This window comes from Diceros bicornis, chromosome 16, assembly GCF_020826845.1.
Source record: "Diceros bicornis minor isolate mBicDic1 chromosome 16, mDicBic1.mat.cur, whole genome shotgun sequence".
Taxonomy (NCBI): domain Eukaryota; kingdom Metazoa; phylum Chordata; class Mammalia; order Perissodactyla; family Rhinocerotidae; genus Diceros; species Diceros bicornis.
Genome location: NC_080755.1, coordinates 53,488,830 through 53,506,920, shown reverse-complemented (window position 1 = coordinate 53,506,920; position 18,091 = coordinate 53,488,830). Strand labels below are relative to the sequence as shown.

Sequence of the window (18,091 nt, the reverse complement as noted above, 5' to 3'; positions counted from 1 at the left end):
ATGGTAAAGATAACAATAACTGGTTAAACAAAAAAACAAAACAAAAAAACAAGATAACTAACAAACTCCAGGAAAATCTATCTCTGTTACCCAAAGTCACAAACATGTGAAAGCAAGAACAGAGAATCATAAGATAATTAAGCTAAGCCTGGAGCAGCCTGCATAAATTTTGACCAGGTACCAATGAAGGAGCATTTTCTCATCCCTGTTTTATTCCTATACCCTCACAACACATGCTTATGAACAACTCAATCCACTTCTCTCCAGAAAGAAGCGAAATTAATGAAGACTCTATCTGCCTCCATCCCCTACAAAATGGTAAGAGAAGTGGCCGGCAAAACCATTTTCTTCATAAATCTAGGATAGATAATCAGAAGGTCCACACAAATGGTCTCAGATCACGTAAGACAAGAATGCTGAGGGAGCATTTTACAGCTCAGATGAATGACCAAAACAAACAAGCCGCTTTACCTGTCGGCCTTCATCAGAAGGTTTGGTGGTAGATCCAGGAGCTGGTTGTGTTGCACATCCAAGACCTCCACTGAGGTTCTTTCTATCCTTTCAGGAAGCCTTGTCAACTGGTTGTGTCCTGCCAGTAGTTTCCGGAGACTACTATTACAAAATAAGCTGTGCAAAGAAGAGACCAAGACAAAATTACTTAGAGCTAATTTGGGATAAAGATTAAAAAATGAATAGGAATAGGAGAGTACTTAAAATTCTCTCTCCAAAAAACATAAATTCACGCAAAGCAACCGCAAATTCATTTTAACGTAAGCTCAAACTTGGAGCTGTTTATATTTCAATACTTTCCATACTTTAAAAAAAAAAATAGAGTGGGAAAAACTATGAAAAGGGATATTCAACTAAGAAGCTTCACTTAGTGAAAGAAAAAAACAAGTTTCATAGGAGAAGATACTGAAAAGGGCCATCTCATCTTGTTAAACTAAGGCTGTAGGCTTCTCAAGGTAGAGCTATGTCTTGTATCGCCCTGGAAGGTGGGGTGGTTTACCCACAGTAGATTCTGAATAAATAAAGTTTTTTACCTACAGGATCAACATTAAATGAGAATTCTTCTATCAATTAAACTTTTATAAAGGCCAACTGATAAAATGTTACATTTTTTCTCAGTTGCATTTCATAATCATAATTATTTCTCCCTTTCATCACTGCCCTAAATCTGTATATTTTTGTTTGGTTTAATCCCAGACCAAAGCAGAGACTCTCTCCTAAAGAAAATATAAGGCACTTAATCCATGATTTTCTTTTGAACTTTAAAGAGCTGTTTGGAAGCTTGGGTGTTTTCTCTTATGGGTTATCAAAACTGCCACATATGATGAATACTTGTTAATCTAATGTAAATCTGCTTTATGACTACTTGAGACTTCAACAGTTGTAGGGAACAAAACAGGCCCTGGGTTTAAACACAGAAATATGGGAGCTATAGAAAAGTGAGGTTGTAATTTGCATCAGGATCACTTTGGAATAAATATTCATCTCCACTGCTATTAAAGAAGGAGTCTTGCTCACCCGCCTCCCGTTTTCCACCATTCTGACCTCACTCAATGACGTCCAAAGCTGTTAAAATCACTCTACATTACAGCCATACCTTTATTCACTTTAAATATCAAAACTAGGTTCTTTGCTCACAAAGACTCTAGCAACGTGTCTCAACGCTGTGACACCACAGGTCACCATTAACGATATTTGACATGCCTGACTTCACAGGTTTAGGTATCAATGTGACAAGACAGATTATCCAGGACTGCTATTCAGTCACAGTTATCACAGGGGGCAGTCTCTGTAACAGTCACCTCAACCCAGTAAGTCAGGATTTGGTTCACCAATTTTACTGTCTTGCTGGGCCTGGGGTATAATTTAGGATCCTTAGAGGGTGGAAAGGGGTTATCTATTATTTACACACACGAAAACACACACATACACTTTACCCTTAAGTAGATGGATAACGGAAAGACATGTGACAAAATCTTTACCTTGTTGTTTCCAAATAAAAAAGTAGACGAGAACTACAGGATGAGTATTAAATGCTAATTATTGGATTTAGTTCAATTCTTTTGGATACTGTGTAAGCATTAAAATACTTTCTTTTCCTTTTAATACATTTCCACTTCTAAATATTAATTTCTGTTTTGTGAAACCCTTCACACATCACTTAGATAAACAAAGCCTGAATATTAAATCAACATCTAAGGAATCACTGCCTTGCCTGAATATTAGCTCAATGACAGGGCTGATACAAAGTTTGCAACTAAACAACACCATAAATGAGAAAACAATGCATATTGTTTTTGTCCCATGTGTTAAAAACACACACACACACACAAACAAACACTGTTTAAATTTCCTGACAATAGAGCATTTGGGACTTGCTTTGAATGAGCATTTGTTTAGATCCCAAAAAAATCTGTACTAATGCAGAGCAAATCGAAGATTGATTAACTTTGGGTAAAATTGGATAAAATATCAGTTATCTTGTATTCATTTAATTGTTGCTTTACGTATATAATATCTTTGCTGTAGCTTACACTGAAACAGAGGCTTTAGACTCCAGTGTGCTGTATCTGTTGGATTGGGGAGGTCAAAGTGGGGAAGAGAAGAGAGATAATAGAAGGAAAGTTAACAGTAAAAGATTTTTCCAACAAATTGTTTTTTCCCATTAGTAGCAGCCTGTAGATTTTTGCTGTTTGTCTTCTAAAAGGGTCTCTCTCTCTCTCTCTCACACACACAATACAATGTTGTCCACAGGGCACATCACCAAAGTCCTTCTCTTGATGATGGTGATGGGCCGCACCAGGTCACCTAAATGCTCAGTCAACATAAAACTCTAAAGCAGAAAGCATTTTCAAATGGATTAAATTTATAGGTATAACGCATGGCTGAGGAACACAGTAAAATTAACTGAGCTTTCCAGGGATTGAAAATGTAATTCAGATTTCTTTTTTGAGAGCTATAATTTAACACAATGTTATCCAACAGAAAGATAATGCAAGCCACACACATAATTTTAAATTTTCTAGTAGCCACATTAAAAAAGGTGAAAAGAAACACATAAATGAATTCTTATAGTACTTTTTATTTGACCCAGTATATCCAAAATATTACTTTAACATGTAATTAATATACAATATTATTGAGATATTTTGCATCCAGTGTATATCCGATAATTCAGCACTTCTCAGTTAGGACTAGTCACATTTCAAGTGCACAACAGCCCCTTGGCTAATGGCTACCATATTGGACAGCTGAACTCTAACACACTTACTAGACTTACCAGGCATGTATATTTCATGATCCTTCTTCTTTACAAGAGAATAGAGGAATATTGATCATATACCTTTAAAGATCATATACCTCTAAAGTAAAAGTTTATTCCAAATTAGTGACATATTTCTACAATATTTTCGTTGAGATATTTGACTATATATAGTTAAAAACAACTGACTTCCTGTGTTCAGTGATTGGCTGAGAATGGTGGAAATAGCTAGACTCGAGTTGCAGCAATCATTAGCCACAAATGGCTATCTAAATTTAAGTTAGTTAAAATTAAATTAAATTTAAAATTCCGTTCCTCAGTCACACTGGCCACATTTCAAGTGCTCAATAGTCACATGTGGCTTGTGGATACCGTACTGGACAGCACAGATATAGACTATTTCAATCATCATAGAAAGTCCTACAGGACAGCACTGGGATAGACTACTCTTTTCGTTATTAACTGCGTGGCTAGTCACTAACAGTCCAACAATATTTTGTGCCACAATTAGTCAACTTGAAGATATTTGTGTTTATATGGAATACTACTCAGCCATAAGAAACAATGAAATCCAGCCATTTGTGACAACATGGATGGACGTTGAGGGTGTTATGCGGAGTGAAATAGGTCAGAGGGAGAAGGACAAATACTGTATGATTTCCTTCATTAAGTAGTAGATAACAACAACAATAAACAAACACATAGAGACAGAGATGGGATTGGTGGTTACCAGAGGGGAAGGGGGGAGGGAGGAGGGCGAAAGGGATAATTCGGCACAGGTGTGTGGTGATGGGTTGTAATTAGTATTTGGGTAGTGAACATGATATAACCTATGCAGAAATAGAAGTATAATGATGTACACCTGAAATTTATACAATGTTATAAACCAATGTTACTGTAATAAACAAAAAATTAAAAAAAAAAATAAATTCACAGGAAAAAAAGAAGATATTTGTGTTTATGGACACAAACATCATCACAAGGCTGTTTTACAAATCTTGCAATTAAGGTGAAAATTATGAATTAAAAACAGTAACACATGTTAAAAGAGAGAAGACAAGCAAAGAGAAGTTCTTGGATCTTCTACTCCAAATTTCACATCGAGAAAAACAGAATCTAGTTTGCTCTTTCTAATTAATAATCTAATAATCTTTTTTATTTTTTATTTTTTTTTAAAGATTTTATTTATTTATTCCCCCCCCCCCCACCAAGGCCCCAGTAGGTAGTTGTACGTCATAGCTGCACATCCTTCTAGTTGCTGTATGTGGGACACCACCTCAGCATGGCTGGAGAAGCGGTGCGTTGGTGCGCGCCCAGGATCCGAACCCGGGCCGCCAGCAGCGGAGCGCGAGCACTTAACTGCTAGGCCACGGGGCCGGCCCTCTAATAATCTTTTTTAAATTGAAGTTATGTTCAAGGAAAACTAAAAATTATTTGTGGGTAAGGTAGACATGTTAAGTCAACGAACAGAAGGGGTAGATTCTGAAAGCATTAAGATGACGGAGGTGAACCAATCATATCGTTTGTCAAGTCCTTTAACATTTCTTTTGGCTTATTTAAAAATTTCCACGAAGCACCACCTCCTGCATGGCCTTGAAAAGTCTGGCTGAGAGTCAAAGCCTAGCTCAACTCTTCACTGCATGAAGAAAGACTGTAATTTGAAGTCACCACATGAGGCTTTAAAAGATACTAAAATAAGGTTTTAAAACAAACTCTTTTAGGGGTTCATAATAACATGTTAAACACTGAATCGGCAAATTTTTTAATTGCTTTATCTAATTTGAGATTGTCTAACTTGATCTGTAATACTCACCGTGCAGGAAGTTCACATATTTGGTTATGGCCAATATCCAAAACTTCTAGCTTTCGACTTTCACATATCCATTCAGGTACGTTTTCTAAGCGGTTCCTAAATATAAGAAGATACAATTTTTTCTTTGATTGGAATTTGGCCTAAAATACGGTTTGAAACTCAAAATAATTACATAGAATAAATAAAACTTCAAATGAAATACCAAAGTACAGTGAGTATAAATCAAAAGGATGTGTATTCACTTTAATCTAGAAGCAAAACAAATTGTGATAAGGAATAAGAAATAAAGAAAAAGTAGGAAAGGACATAGTTACATCATTTGCACCATCTCTAAAGTCTAAAAAAAAGTCTAATTCTCAGAATTGCTATCCTATAAAGTCTACAAACCCATTCAAGCTTAGGGAGAGGATATCATATATCAGAAAACACACACACACACACACACACACACACACACACTCTCTTCCAGTTAAGTAAAATAGTCATAAAATGGCATAAAAGTTTTATTTTCCAATTTACATTTTTACCCTTAACATTAAAATACTTCTCAATTCCAGTAGGCATCAAAAAAGCACAGCCATAGATAAATGGAAACAAATGGCAGCACTGAAAAGGCACACTGACCCTCAAGACTCAGAATTAATTATTTGAAAACATCTATTTAGATGTTAGATGGTAATTTCAATTACCAGAAACAAGTGAACTAAACTAATAGTAACTTTAATTATTAAATGAATTGACCACTTCTTAGCCAAAATCTACTATATTTGAATGTCTCCCTAGTCATAGATAGCTATTAGTCTTTTACCTGCTTTTTTAAATATGTGAAACGACCAGGCACAAAGGATCTAAAATGGTATGAATACTATGAACACAATTCTTTAAAAACAGATGAACAATTCTGTGAAAATATGATGCTTGGAACAAGGACTATATTAGAGCAAAAGTTTTTACTATTATATCAACTTTTTAATTAAAATATAGAAAAGGTGGCATTATTTTCTGCTTAGTGTCTATATAGGCACACATGCTTCTGGCTTTGAAGGCCTAAAGACTGACACACAATTATTTTATTTTCTAGTAGTTAACCAACTTATCTTTACTGAGTTAACATCTCAATAAGACAGGAGAGTGAAAGTGTCCCTCAGTATAAGCAACCTCAATGCAGAGCAAGAGAACTTCTATAAGTGATAAAATAGCCTGGAACTTTGAACTTGGAGAACTCTAAGGACCTAGTAAACACTATGGTGAGTGACAGCCCAGTTCCTTTAGCTAACATACTCACACAAAAGGAGGAAGGTGAAATACTCAGAGCTACGTCAGGGGAAGCAGAGATTCTCTAAGAGAAAGTCCTATAGTGAGGGAGGTGGATGAGGCAGAGCATGTTACAGTGAGGATTCTGGACATGAGGGTTACAAAAGAAAGATGGAAAGTATTTAAGTGGCAGAATTCAGGAAGAAGCATGACACAAGAGTTTTTAATTCAGTCTCACTTAGGGGTTTCAACGGGAACCAACTGACAATTACATCCTATAAATAAAAGGGAAATAGATTCACTCTATGGCCATCTCTCTGGAAGAAATCTGTTCAAGATAATTACATGGACCCATGTATGCAAACCCCACTCCTGCACTGGTCTTTAATTTAAAGGCTGAAGATAGGGGCTGGCCTGGTGGCATAGCGGTTAAGTTTGTGCACTCTGCTTCAGTGGCCCAGGGTTCGCCAGTTTGGATCCTGGGCGCAGACCTACATACCGCTCATCAAGCCATGCTGAGGCAGCGTCCCACATAGAGCAACTAGAAGGATGTACAACTATGACATACAACTGTCTACTGGGGCTTTGGGGAGAAAAAAAGAAAAAAGGAGGAAGATTGGCAACAGACATTAGCTCGAGGCCTACCTTCCTCAAAAAAAAAAAAGAAAAAATAAAGGCTGAAGATAACAACATTTGAGGTTGACAGAAAAAAGAAAAAAGAACTTAATCAGGTAATGTCTGACTTCAAGTTCATTAAACAAAACTCTCTGACATGAATTTAGTAGGAAATGCATAAAACACTGCTCATAAATGATTTTATAATTATAAATTTCTAATAAAATTGTAATTGTAATAATTCTCACAATAGCTAAATTCCGACATATTCTTACAGAATTATGATCAAGAATATGGCTTATGCACTTTCATGAGTAAAGACAACTTCTGCATTTGACAAATTACATAGCAGTTGTATCATGAGTTAACAGTTGTCATGTTGAGAGGGCCATATACTCCCATGTACTGTGACTGTTCAGAAAATTTGGGGTATTTCCTCTGGAATTACGTTAAAAGTGAGTTTCAATTTTAGTGTGTTAAGAGTATTAAAGTCTAATTTGTGCAAATACATGCTTTGTGCCTTCAGGAAAGTCTACTATAATATTTGTGGGAACTGGAATAAATATGACACACTGCAGTAGTGACTTTGCATAAAAGGTGAGATGGTCAGCCTACTAGCAAATGAGCTGAGAAAAGTGAGCAGGCTGTACAGAAATCCTACTTTGGTAGGCTTAGTCGCTACTTTCTAAGGGCTCTTAGCAATGAGATGTATGTAAAAGAAGGGAGAAAAAAATCAAGAAATATAGCACAATATTTTTTTTTAATGAAATTAACATCATTTCAAGGAAAGACAGTGATGAAGATACAGTTAGATATGATTAGTCATATGGTTAGATATGGTTAGTATAGTTAAAGAACTACTGGACCTTCCAGCCATATGACCCTTAACTCACTAATCTTTCAAGCCCAAATCTGGCATTCAAATTGGTGTCCACACCGACACCTTGATTCTTCTGGTTTGAACTATAGTATACAAATGTAGTATTTTAATTGACAGATATTTACATACATTTTCAGAGGATAAGTAAAAACTATTGAATTTAATTTTATTATTTACCTTCAAAATATATAAAAGTTCTTATGCATAAGCTCAGACAGAATTATCTAAATAATTTTCAAGCAGACTCGAGTGCTCTAGGACTTGGCTTCTTACCTTGAAACGTCCATGTAGGACAGATAATTTGGAACTGGGTAAACATCAAGTTGAACGAGTTCTAGGAGGCGGAAAAAAACACAAAAACATTACCATTCGAGTGACACAGAGACTCTTTTTGTATGTAGAATATCATTACTGTGCTTTATTCGCCATTGTTTGTTTAGGTTAGGAAGTACAATACATCTGTTTGTTCAACTTTGAAACTACAGGCAAAGTACAGAGAACTTCTAATTTAATCACAAGATCTTACTCAGAGATTGAAATAAATCACTCATTCTACTTTCCTACCTCTTACCCAGCCACTTACTGTGCTCTCCTCTTGTTATGCATGCTAAATTTTATCTGGAAGATTAACTGTATGAATACTGGATTTTTTAACATTCAAGGTTCCTTGCATAAAACAAAATGCATCCTGGCTTTTGCTTTTTTCACTCTACTGAAGCAGTTCTCCTGAGGGTCACAAATAACTTCCTCTACTCAAATCTGAAAACCCCTCCTCAAAACTGTATGAAATGTGACACCACCATCCACCTAGGGCTTTGTTTCCCAGACAGAGTAGTTTCTAGATGTTCTTCTGCCTCTTTAAACACTTACCAAGTAATTCACAGGTTCAGCTCCTATCTGATTGCCCACTCTGGCCCCAGCTAACTGTGAGGGTTTTGTAAGTCTACTTTGGTACCAGCTCTTTTCTCTTTTCCAGTTACCTTACTTCCATGGTTTCAGGTACCTCCTCTGAGCAGATGAGTCTGAAACCAACATCTGTAGTCCTGACTGAAAATTTGTGTTAGCTCACACGAAGAACATCACAACAACCTGGATTAGCAGAGGAGTGGATCACTCCACTCTTCTCCCATAAATGCACTCTGCACACTACTTTCATATCAACAGTCTTATAGCATCACTTCCATCATGTGCCTCCTCCATGTAAGAGTCTCCTTCCATCATATGCCTCCTCCATGTAAGAGTCTCCACTGGTTCTCTATAGCTTACTGTACTAGCTTCAAAGATTCCCCAACTGACTCCAAGCTATGCATCCCATAATTACTTCTTACCACTCTCCAGCAGACACCTATGAGTTTAGAATCCCCTGTCTTCTCCCATCTGCCCAACAAACCACATTCAGATTCTTTCCTCTTCAACACACTCTGTGCCTCCTGGCTATCCAAATCCTATAACCCTTCAGTGACCTGTAGCTATCTGAGGTTCGGCTTATTTCTCCAGTGAGATGACAGTAAACTCATTTAAAAAAATCTCTTATCTTTTAGAATTCATGCACTACACTATGTATAAACCAAGTGCTTGATAAACATTTGTTCAACCTGTAATGGTAAATACTTGTTTTCATTCAGTTGTCTGATGGTAGGGAATTGAATCTTCACTTTAGCAAACATGACCATATGACGTTTTCTTTTTTAGAACTGCCATGATTTCCAAATTGTACGGAAGAGATCTTATTAAATGAGTAAGACTCTTGCTTTGTGGTGTCCCTGTGGGTATATAATTTAGGTTTCTCTTAAGGTGAGTTCCTTTGTTAGTAGAACATGAAACCTGCGAGTCCAAAAGGGACCTTCCCTTCACTTTCACTCTCCAGTATTAAATCAAGGTTCCAGATTTACAACCTTAACAGGAGAGCCCAAGAAATAGCTCACCCCCCACCTTCAAGCAGAGGAGCCAAATCAAAAGTGAGAGTAACATCTAAATATCACTATATGAGAAAAACAAGTTAGAAACTATAAAATCTTTCTTTTTGATTCCTTTAAATACCAAACTAGCATTCTTCTTTTATGATTTTTATCTCAGCAAAATTTGACACTTATCTTACTAAATGAAGAAAGAAAAACCAAAGTGAGGCAGAGATGATGGCACGAGGTAGATTCTTGGAACCAAAAGAGAAACTTCGATGTGGTCTGTTACATACCATTAGAAGAGGCATAGAGTGCTTTTAGGAAATAGCCACAGATGTTTAATGTCACCAGTTGATTCCTTTCACAGTGTAAAACTTCGATGTTGTTGAAAATCATAGCATCTAGATCACTAAGCTTATTGTCACGCAGATCCAGTTGAGTGACATGCTGGAGAAAGTCCACTTCATCTGCTATTAGCTGTCTAATTATGTTCAGTCTTGAGAGGAAAAGGACACAAATAGACTATAATTAACTGCAATGCTATAAATTAATGGCCACACCCTAACATGGTGACGTAACAAGAAGGGACTCAAGTCTTACTATATTATAGTCCTCCATGCTTTCTTTATTCTCATCATTAGCCTTCCTTAACTGGCCAGATTCTCTGGCTATTTTTAGCTGTAACTCCATAAGGTCCTAACCTTGACAATATATTCTGAAATACGATTTAGACCACGAAGGCTGGAAGAGAAGCATCCATATTGATTTTACCTTAATTCATTTCAAGAGGGAAAAAAATCCATTTAAACATTCATTTCCAAAGAATCTGGTTGAAAGAACACAAGAAATAAAACCCAGAACAGCCCATTAAGCACATTTCAACTACATTGAATATTTAAGGGAGGAGAGAGGATGAACGAGCAGGTAGAGGAGCAGCCATATAGGACAGAATTAAAGGGTGAACTTGGAAAAAAAAATGAATGGGAGCCACATATGCACCAGAGATAGGAATGCAAATATCTGGATTTTCAACTGGCTCAGGACCAAGGATTAATTACTAAAACTATCTCCATTTTTAAAATATTGCTTGAAAGAGCAAAGAGCAGAAAATACTGAAATCTGGCCTCTAGGATTCACTGAGAAATCATAAAACAAAGGACAAGGATGGGATCAACAAGTCTAAGATAGAGCAGGGCACAGGGAAAACCCGGCAGAACCTCAGCCATGAGAACTAGTTAGCCAACGCACTGAAGCTGCGGTGGGTAAGCTGCCAAGAAGACTTCAGTAAGTAGTAAGAGGGACTAGGACTCAATATAACAAAGACACATTTAGCTTCAAAGGGGAGAAAAATAGATGAAAATCTCAATTCCAGGTTTGCCAGGCTATGCCCAACTCCTTCACAAACAAACAAGAACCTTCTACTTATTACAAAGGCAACGAAGTGCAGGGATCAGGCACTTGGTTAGAAGAGCATTAATATAAAGGCTGGAGCTTAGGAAAAAAACCAAAGTTTCTCTGTAGTGACTTTCCGCCTTTTGAAAAAATAAAATGAAATGATGGTAACTGAATTATTAATAGCAATATCATAAAGCCACCGAAACCGAAGGATGAGTGACAGACAGCAAAGGGCTAGGATTCCCCAATCTGCAAACACAGCATATGGCCTCTTCAAATGTCCCCAAGAGGGTTTTGTTTTTGCTCCTTCTCTTTTTTTATTCCAGGTTTTAAGATTAAAAAACTTGCCTCAACCCAGCAATCTGCCTATTTCCAAATGCTCACTGGATTACTAGAATATGAATACAGAATAAAAAGAAAAAACAAATCTCATTTTGGATACAACAGACTGAAAGAATTGAAAAAACGCCCCATGTTGTCCCTAATCTACACCTTATGTTACCTTCAAGTGGCATTATCATCTTTATTTGAAATAGCTCCCCACCACAATACCATTGTACTAACATTAAAATAATTAATTGGTTGGTTTAATGAGGAGACAAAAGAAAATCTGTAACGAGAAAGAAATTATTCCCACTATTCAGTTTAATTTGTCAAGTATTGGGGCCAGTCCAGTGGCGTAGTGGTTAAGTTTGCACGCTCTGCTTCAGCGGCCCAGGGTTTGCAGGTTTGAATCCCGGGTGCGGACCTACACACTGCTCATCAAGCCATGCTGTGGTGGCATCCCACATAGAAAATAGAGGAAGAGTAGCACAGGTGTTAGTTCAGAGACAATCTTCCTTAAGCAAAAAAGGAAGATTGGCAACAGACGTTAGCTCAGAGCCACTCTTCCTCCCCCCAAAAATAAATAAATAAATTGCCAAGTGTAATCAGGATCCCAATATCAAAAGTTTTCAGGCTCACACAATAATACAACTATTTAAGATGAACTTTTAAAGAGGCAAAATGTGGTTAAAATTTCCTTCTAATAATCCCCTCAATTAACACAGCCATTTTATTTATTTCATAAATATTCACTGAGCATTTACTATGTGTAGATAAGCTGTGTGAAAGAGCATTTTATGTTCTAGTTCCAGTTTGCTGCTCAACACTTTGCATATGAGCCTGAGTAAGTCACCTAACATCTCTGTTAAATCTAATTCTAATCTGTAAAATGAGGACTAACACCTTCCTTGTCTACAAGGCAGCTGAGAAAATGAAATGAATATAGGTGCCAGTACTTTGCAAATAATGAAAGGCTATGGTGATGATGGTGACGATGACCTATGGCTTTGTGTTCACACGAGATGAATAAAACAAGGTGTTTGTCAACAGATTTGGTAATTTAGTGAGGAAAATCATATATGTTTTAAAATATGAAGTATAAAGACTACCAGTATGTGATAAGTGTCAAAATGATGTATAAATACAGAAAGTGGTCAGAAAAGATGCTACGGAAGAGGAAGCCTCTTATCTGAATCCCAAGGGTAGGCAGAACTTAACAGACGTAAATGGAAGAAGAAAGCAGTCCATGAGGGAGAGCAGAACGGCCTTTGGAGTGAAGAGAAGAGCATGGAGAGAAGTTCATGCATGAGTGCAGGACCCCTCAGCAGTGCAGGGTATGTGAGAAGAGTGAGAATATGGCTACAAACGTGGGTTAGTCAATTAACATTTATCAAGTACCGTATCTACTAAGTGCTAACACTGGTGGCCCAAGGCTAAATAAGAACAGCGCTTCTCAAGTTATCTAGGGTGAAGGACCGATTTTCTAAACTTCTTATCCATCACAGACTGATGTGCAGTCATACTGCACAGGGCCAGTACACAGCTCACACCACAAGCAGCTCACCGTGCGAGTTTGCCAACTCCTAAACTAGTACTATTCCCTGTACAATGAGATGAGTCTACTTATATGAGTCTATTTGGATATTATGGCAATGTGAAATCACTATTACGTTTCTAAAATATTAAGTCTCAATTTCTCTGCATATCTCATTGTGGAAAAGTAGCAAATAGTTGGTTTGCCAACACAGGTCAGAAGACTCTACTTTGAGCAGCTCTGAGCTAGAGCCCCATCCTCAAGGGACTCACAGGCTAGTGGGTTGAAACCAGATATGAGAGCTTGAATACCATGAACTAGAGAATTGAAGGCCCTGAGCAAGACTGTGCTTGCCTGAGAGGCTGCACAACGGAAGCAAACGGCTCATGTGGGAGACAACGTTGGCAATGGGAAGGAAAAGGAAGAGACAGAGAGAAACTAGTGCAAAAGAAGAACTGATAGAATCTGGTGGTAGACTAGAAACAGAGTCACAAATTTTGTGTCTGGATACCCAATGAAGTGGTGCTGTCATAAGCAAAAAAAGAAATTCAGGGAAAAGAACTGGTTGAATAAAGAAAGAAATTGAACTCTGTTTCACATGTATTTGGCTAAGTGTGTCAATAGGGAAAACCAAGGTGAAATTATCCAGCTGGCAGCTGACACGGAATCAGTCCCAAAAAGAGAAATAAGGGTCAGAGAAAGATTGGGGAATAATTAACACAGAGATGAAAGGTGAATGATGAAGCCCTGAGAGCACAGGCAAGTGCCAAGGCAGAAAACAGAAAGAGAAGTGACCAAGGAGAGAGACGAAGGTAATATCCACATTTTTTTTTGTGAGGATGATCAGCCCTGAGCTAACATCCATGCCAATCCTCCTCTTTTTGCTGAGGAAGACTGGCCCTGGGCTAACATTCGTGCCCATCTTCCTCTACTTTATATGGGACGCCGCCACAGCACAGCCTGATAAGCAGTGTGTCGGTGCGAGCCTGGGATCCGAACCCAGGACGCCAGCAGCGTAGCACACGCACTTAACCATTATGCCACAGGGCCGGCCCCCAATGTCCACATTTTGGACAGACAAGAGAAGGAGGAATTATTAATGATGCCATAGAAAAATAATATCAGACTTAAACAACAGCAATATAAGAAAAAGGATAAGATTAAAAGAAAAATGATGACTTTTAATCTGATGTAACATTTCCATCTGAAGGAATAAAAAATGCAATCAATAAAATTAGCCCTTTGCTGACAGAAGCTAAGTGAAATTTCCCTTAAATCATTCCACTAGCTTCAATTCAAAATATTAGGGCAGAATTATAAGCAAATCTCACCAGATTTTCCCCTCCTCAGATCAGTGGCCTGGAGGGAAGGAGTTATCTATTCACGATCATTCAACATTTACAGAGTGTCCAAAGTCTATTATTGTATTTAAATACCCTGTAACTGATCTCACCTAAAAAGACCCAATTAGAGCTAGAAATCTGAAGAATTTGGAAAGGTCTTAATAAGAACAGTTACATCTAGACATAGCAGATTGATCTTATTTATAAGCTAATTCATATCAAGAAAAATGATGTCTTCTTATATGTACCAGGTAACTCAGAAATCTTCTCATGCTTGTTACCTGAGGTCAATATGACCACTGTTATAATGCTGAATAAAAGAGGGCTTAAATTCTTGAATTTGAAGGTTTTCTAAATCTAAGTGACTCAGAGGCAAATAATGTTAACAATTTAGAAAGAAAGTTAACAAGACAAAGTGTTCAGTTACCTATCCTGTCACATTCCAAAAAGTTCTCCAAGTCAGATCAATTATTACCATTTGTACTCCCTGAATTAAGAATTCTAGGTCTGCCAATTACTAACACTTCCCTAGGTACGACAGCTTGATTCCTTTAGTCTGAGGAAAGGTAAAGCCAAGCAATTCTTTGTCGGACTGGAAGGAATGGGTTTCCTAGGCCAAAGTACATAAATGGAGAAGAAAGGGGAGCAAAAGATGATCGTTTATACTACGAAACTCAACAGGTCTGAGTGAGGGTCTGGGGTTATCAGCAGAGTGGAAAGTGGGTAGTAAAGCATGGAAAGACCCCCTTTGACAAACCGAGAGGTATAAAGATGCCAAGAATAACAGCTGAGCAGCTTCCGTGAGTAGGAAAGAATCCTCAATCAGGAATAATAACAATACATAACACTTACTGGGAGGGTGAGATATTTAACTCAATTCCTTCCAAAACTCTACAAATTAAGTTCTGTTATTAACCGTAATTTAGAGACGAGAACACAGCAGCACAAAGACATTAAATATCTCACCCAAGATTTAACATAGCTAGTATGTGGTTATCAACCCCTGGCTAATGGGGGAGTTAGTCTGGTTGAAAAAGTATCAAATTGGGCAAGTCAGTATTAACTAGTCCAATATGTTGGCAAGCCCAATATGTTGCTTTGCAGGAACTCAAGCCCATGAGAGGCTCTTGTTTTTCTTTAAGAAAGAGAAATTTAGAATAACTGCCTCCTGTGCACTAGTTCTTCGTGCATTAGAAACTAAACCTGAAAATTACATACTAAGGGATGATTACTGAGCATCTTTGATGTAGCAAGGATTATGCTAGTGGTTTTCAGTTGGAGTTAAGCGTGATCAGGATTCAAAACGCAGGTTCCTTGCTCTTACAAGGGGTGAGAGTGGAGGTTCTAGTTAAACTTGGGCCCAACAAGAGATTATGAGTTTTATATTTTGTGAAGTTTTATATTTTTGTAAACTACGATCAGAGCCACATGGATGGAGAGAGAGGAAATTAAAATAAATAAGTTAAAGAAATAAATTTAATTTAACGACTGTATTATATTACATTAGAGAAGCCAAGGAAGGAGAAAATTGGAAGAAAGGAGAGATGCTCAATGATGTCAACTGCCTCAAGCCACAGAAGAGGAGGACTAAGAGAAAAATATCCACTTTGCTCTCAACGATATGGTTTTTATTCACCATAAATAGCTCTCTCTGACTCGATGGCCCTATCCATGCAAATTAAAACTGGGTTCAAACTTGAAAAACAAAGTTAAGACCTTCAAGACATATGGTCATTCATTGATGAGAACTTTTTTTTAACGTTTCCTATTGTTAATGATTATTCTTCCCTCAGCATAGAAATAGAAAAATGGGCCCTAATTGCAACTAACCAGCCAGCCTGCCTTGGCAGGAGAATTTCCAAAAGGGCTATACCCTAACACCCTAAATACAAGCTAACCACTCAAATGGGATATAGTTCTTAAAAATGGTTACCTTAGATCCACATGTTTAATGTGAGGCATTTTTCGCAAAGCCTGTAGCCTTAGGGTCTCCATACAGTTTCCAGACATACAAAGTTTATCCATGGCAGTTAATTTCTCCAATACCTCTGGAATGTCAGTGAATTCATTGAAAGAAAGACCGAGATAACTAAGCTGATGCATGTTCTCCAACTCAGCAGGAAGGGCCTGGAGAAAGTTTCCATCCAACAAAAATGTCTGTAAGCTATTCAAGAAAACGTAAGAATTATAAAGAGAACATGTAAATTTTACATCGTTATTATCAAGATATGAGTTCCATAAGTATAGATCATATTACTAGAAAAAGAAAATGTACTATCTTTTGCAAAATGCATTAGGGCAGGGCCTGAGGCAATCATATACCAGAGAGAAAAGATCAGAGATAAGCATCTTAATCTTTTATTGAAAATGAAAATTATGACTAATTTTCCCAACTTAGATAGGCATAAAAGGGAACAACATGAGCTAATTGCAGTGTGAATCAGCCCAAATACTCATCTTTCATTGTTATTTTAGAAATGAACTTCTAAGTCTTAGAATTCGACATAACTCAGAAAATGAGAAAGTAACTCCTCCTTCCATGTTTAGACACAGTCATTCGTAGGGATCTTCAGTTTAACAAGGATGTTTTAATTTTTTGCAAGATTCTATTAAGAGTATAAAAGCTAACAAATGAACTCAACACAAGAGCTTCATCTCTTGGTTTGGGGCCAAGACCTACATGACCAACATAACAAGTTAACTAATCTCATGTGCTGCCACCCTGATGCAGCTTCCCAGGGGATTCTGAGGGACACTCCGCAGTTTGGTTTACAGTACGCACTTGTGCATAACTCCGACAGCCGCTGGGACTGCTCGAAGGGCGTTGCAGGACACATTCAGTTCCGTCAGGGTTGGAATATTGCAGACTGCTAATGGAAAGTCCCCTAAATGATTATTGGAAAGGTTAAGACTCTTCAATTTGGTGAACCTATTACAATAAAACAAAACAGAAGGAAAGAAAAGACAAATGTCATAGATGCATAACGTCACATAATTTTAGTACAGCCTTAGAGATAATCTAGCACAACTCTAATTCAGCTGAGGGAGAAATGGAGCCCTCGGAGGTTAAGCAAGCAACAGAGCTGGAGTGCACATCTTCAGACTTGAAGGCCAGTGTTTTACCTAAAAAACAAACATTATTTTTAAAAACAAACTGTCACTCTAAAATAAGGTTGAATACTTGAGGAGGTGAGTTCTGCTAGAGTAAAGTTTTCAGCTTTACCTCAGCCAACTTAATTAACACACATGAAATGATAACGGACAGGGAGGAAAAGAACAGGCAGATCTAGCTCTTCTGAATTTCTGTGTCATCCCAGAGGAGTCAAAAACTTTTCTGCTTCACTTCTCTCAAACTCAAATCTGAAATAATAAAAACTTAGCAATTTATCAAAGCTACACTTTCTCTAAGGTAATCAAGTTTTGTAGTTCCAAATTTAAGAACCAATTATCATTCCTCAGTCTCAGTCCCATACTCGATACTATTAACCACATACCCTTCCCTGAAGTTCTTTTCATTTCACTTTATCAACATTTTCCTCACCTAGCTTTTTGCTAGCTCTCTCCAAACTTTTTCTCCTATGTTTCCTTCTTTTTTCTTCTTCATCTCCTCTTCCCCGCCCCACAGTTAAGTATGCCTCATAGATCTGTTCTTTGTCAGTTACTTTTCGCTTTCTACATTGTCTTCCTTGGAGACCCTTTTACTGTTCTGTGAGCAACCCTCTCTAACCCGTCACAGGCCATCTCCTCTCTCCTGAGCTACT

General features: G+C 37.5%; 1 protein-coding gene across 1 annotated transcript in view; it reads right to left on the bottom strand.

Annotated features, from left to right (window-relative positions):
* PHLPP1 (PH domain and leucine rich repeat protein phosphatase 1) overlaps window positions 1-18,091 on the bottom strand; it is a 228,319-nt gene that overhangs the window by 42,194 nt on the left and 168,034 nt on the right. The window contains exons 5-10 of the mRNA XM_058557266.1: window positions 17,113-17,259; window positions 16,264-16,494; window positions 10,028-10,230; window positions 8,107-8,167; window positions 5,085-5,180; window positions 472-627 (exon numbers count right to left, since the gene is read on the bottom strand). Of these exons, the coding sequence (XP_058413249.1) occupies window positions 472-627; window positions 5,085-5,180; window positions 8,107-8,167; window positions 10,028-10,230; window positions 16,264-16,494; window positions 17,113-17,259 (894 nt within the window). The remainder of the gene's footprint in view (window positions 1-471; window positions 628-5,084; window positions 5,181-8,106; window positions 8,168-10,027; window positions 10,231-16,263; window positions 16,495-17,112; window positions 17,260-18,091) is intronic.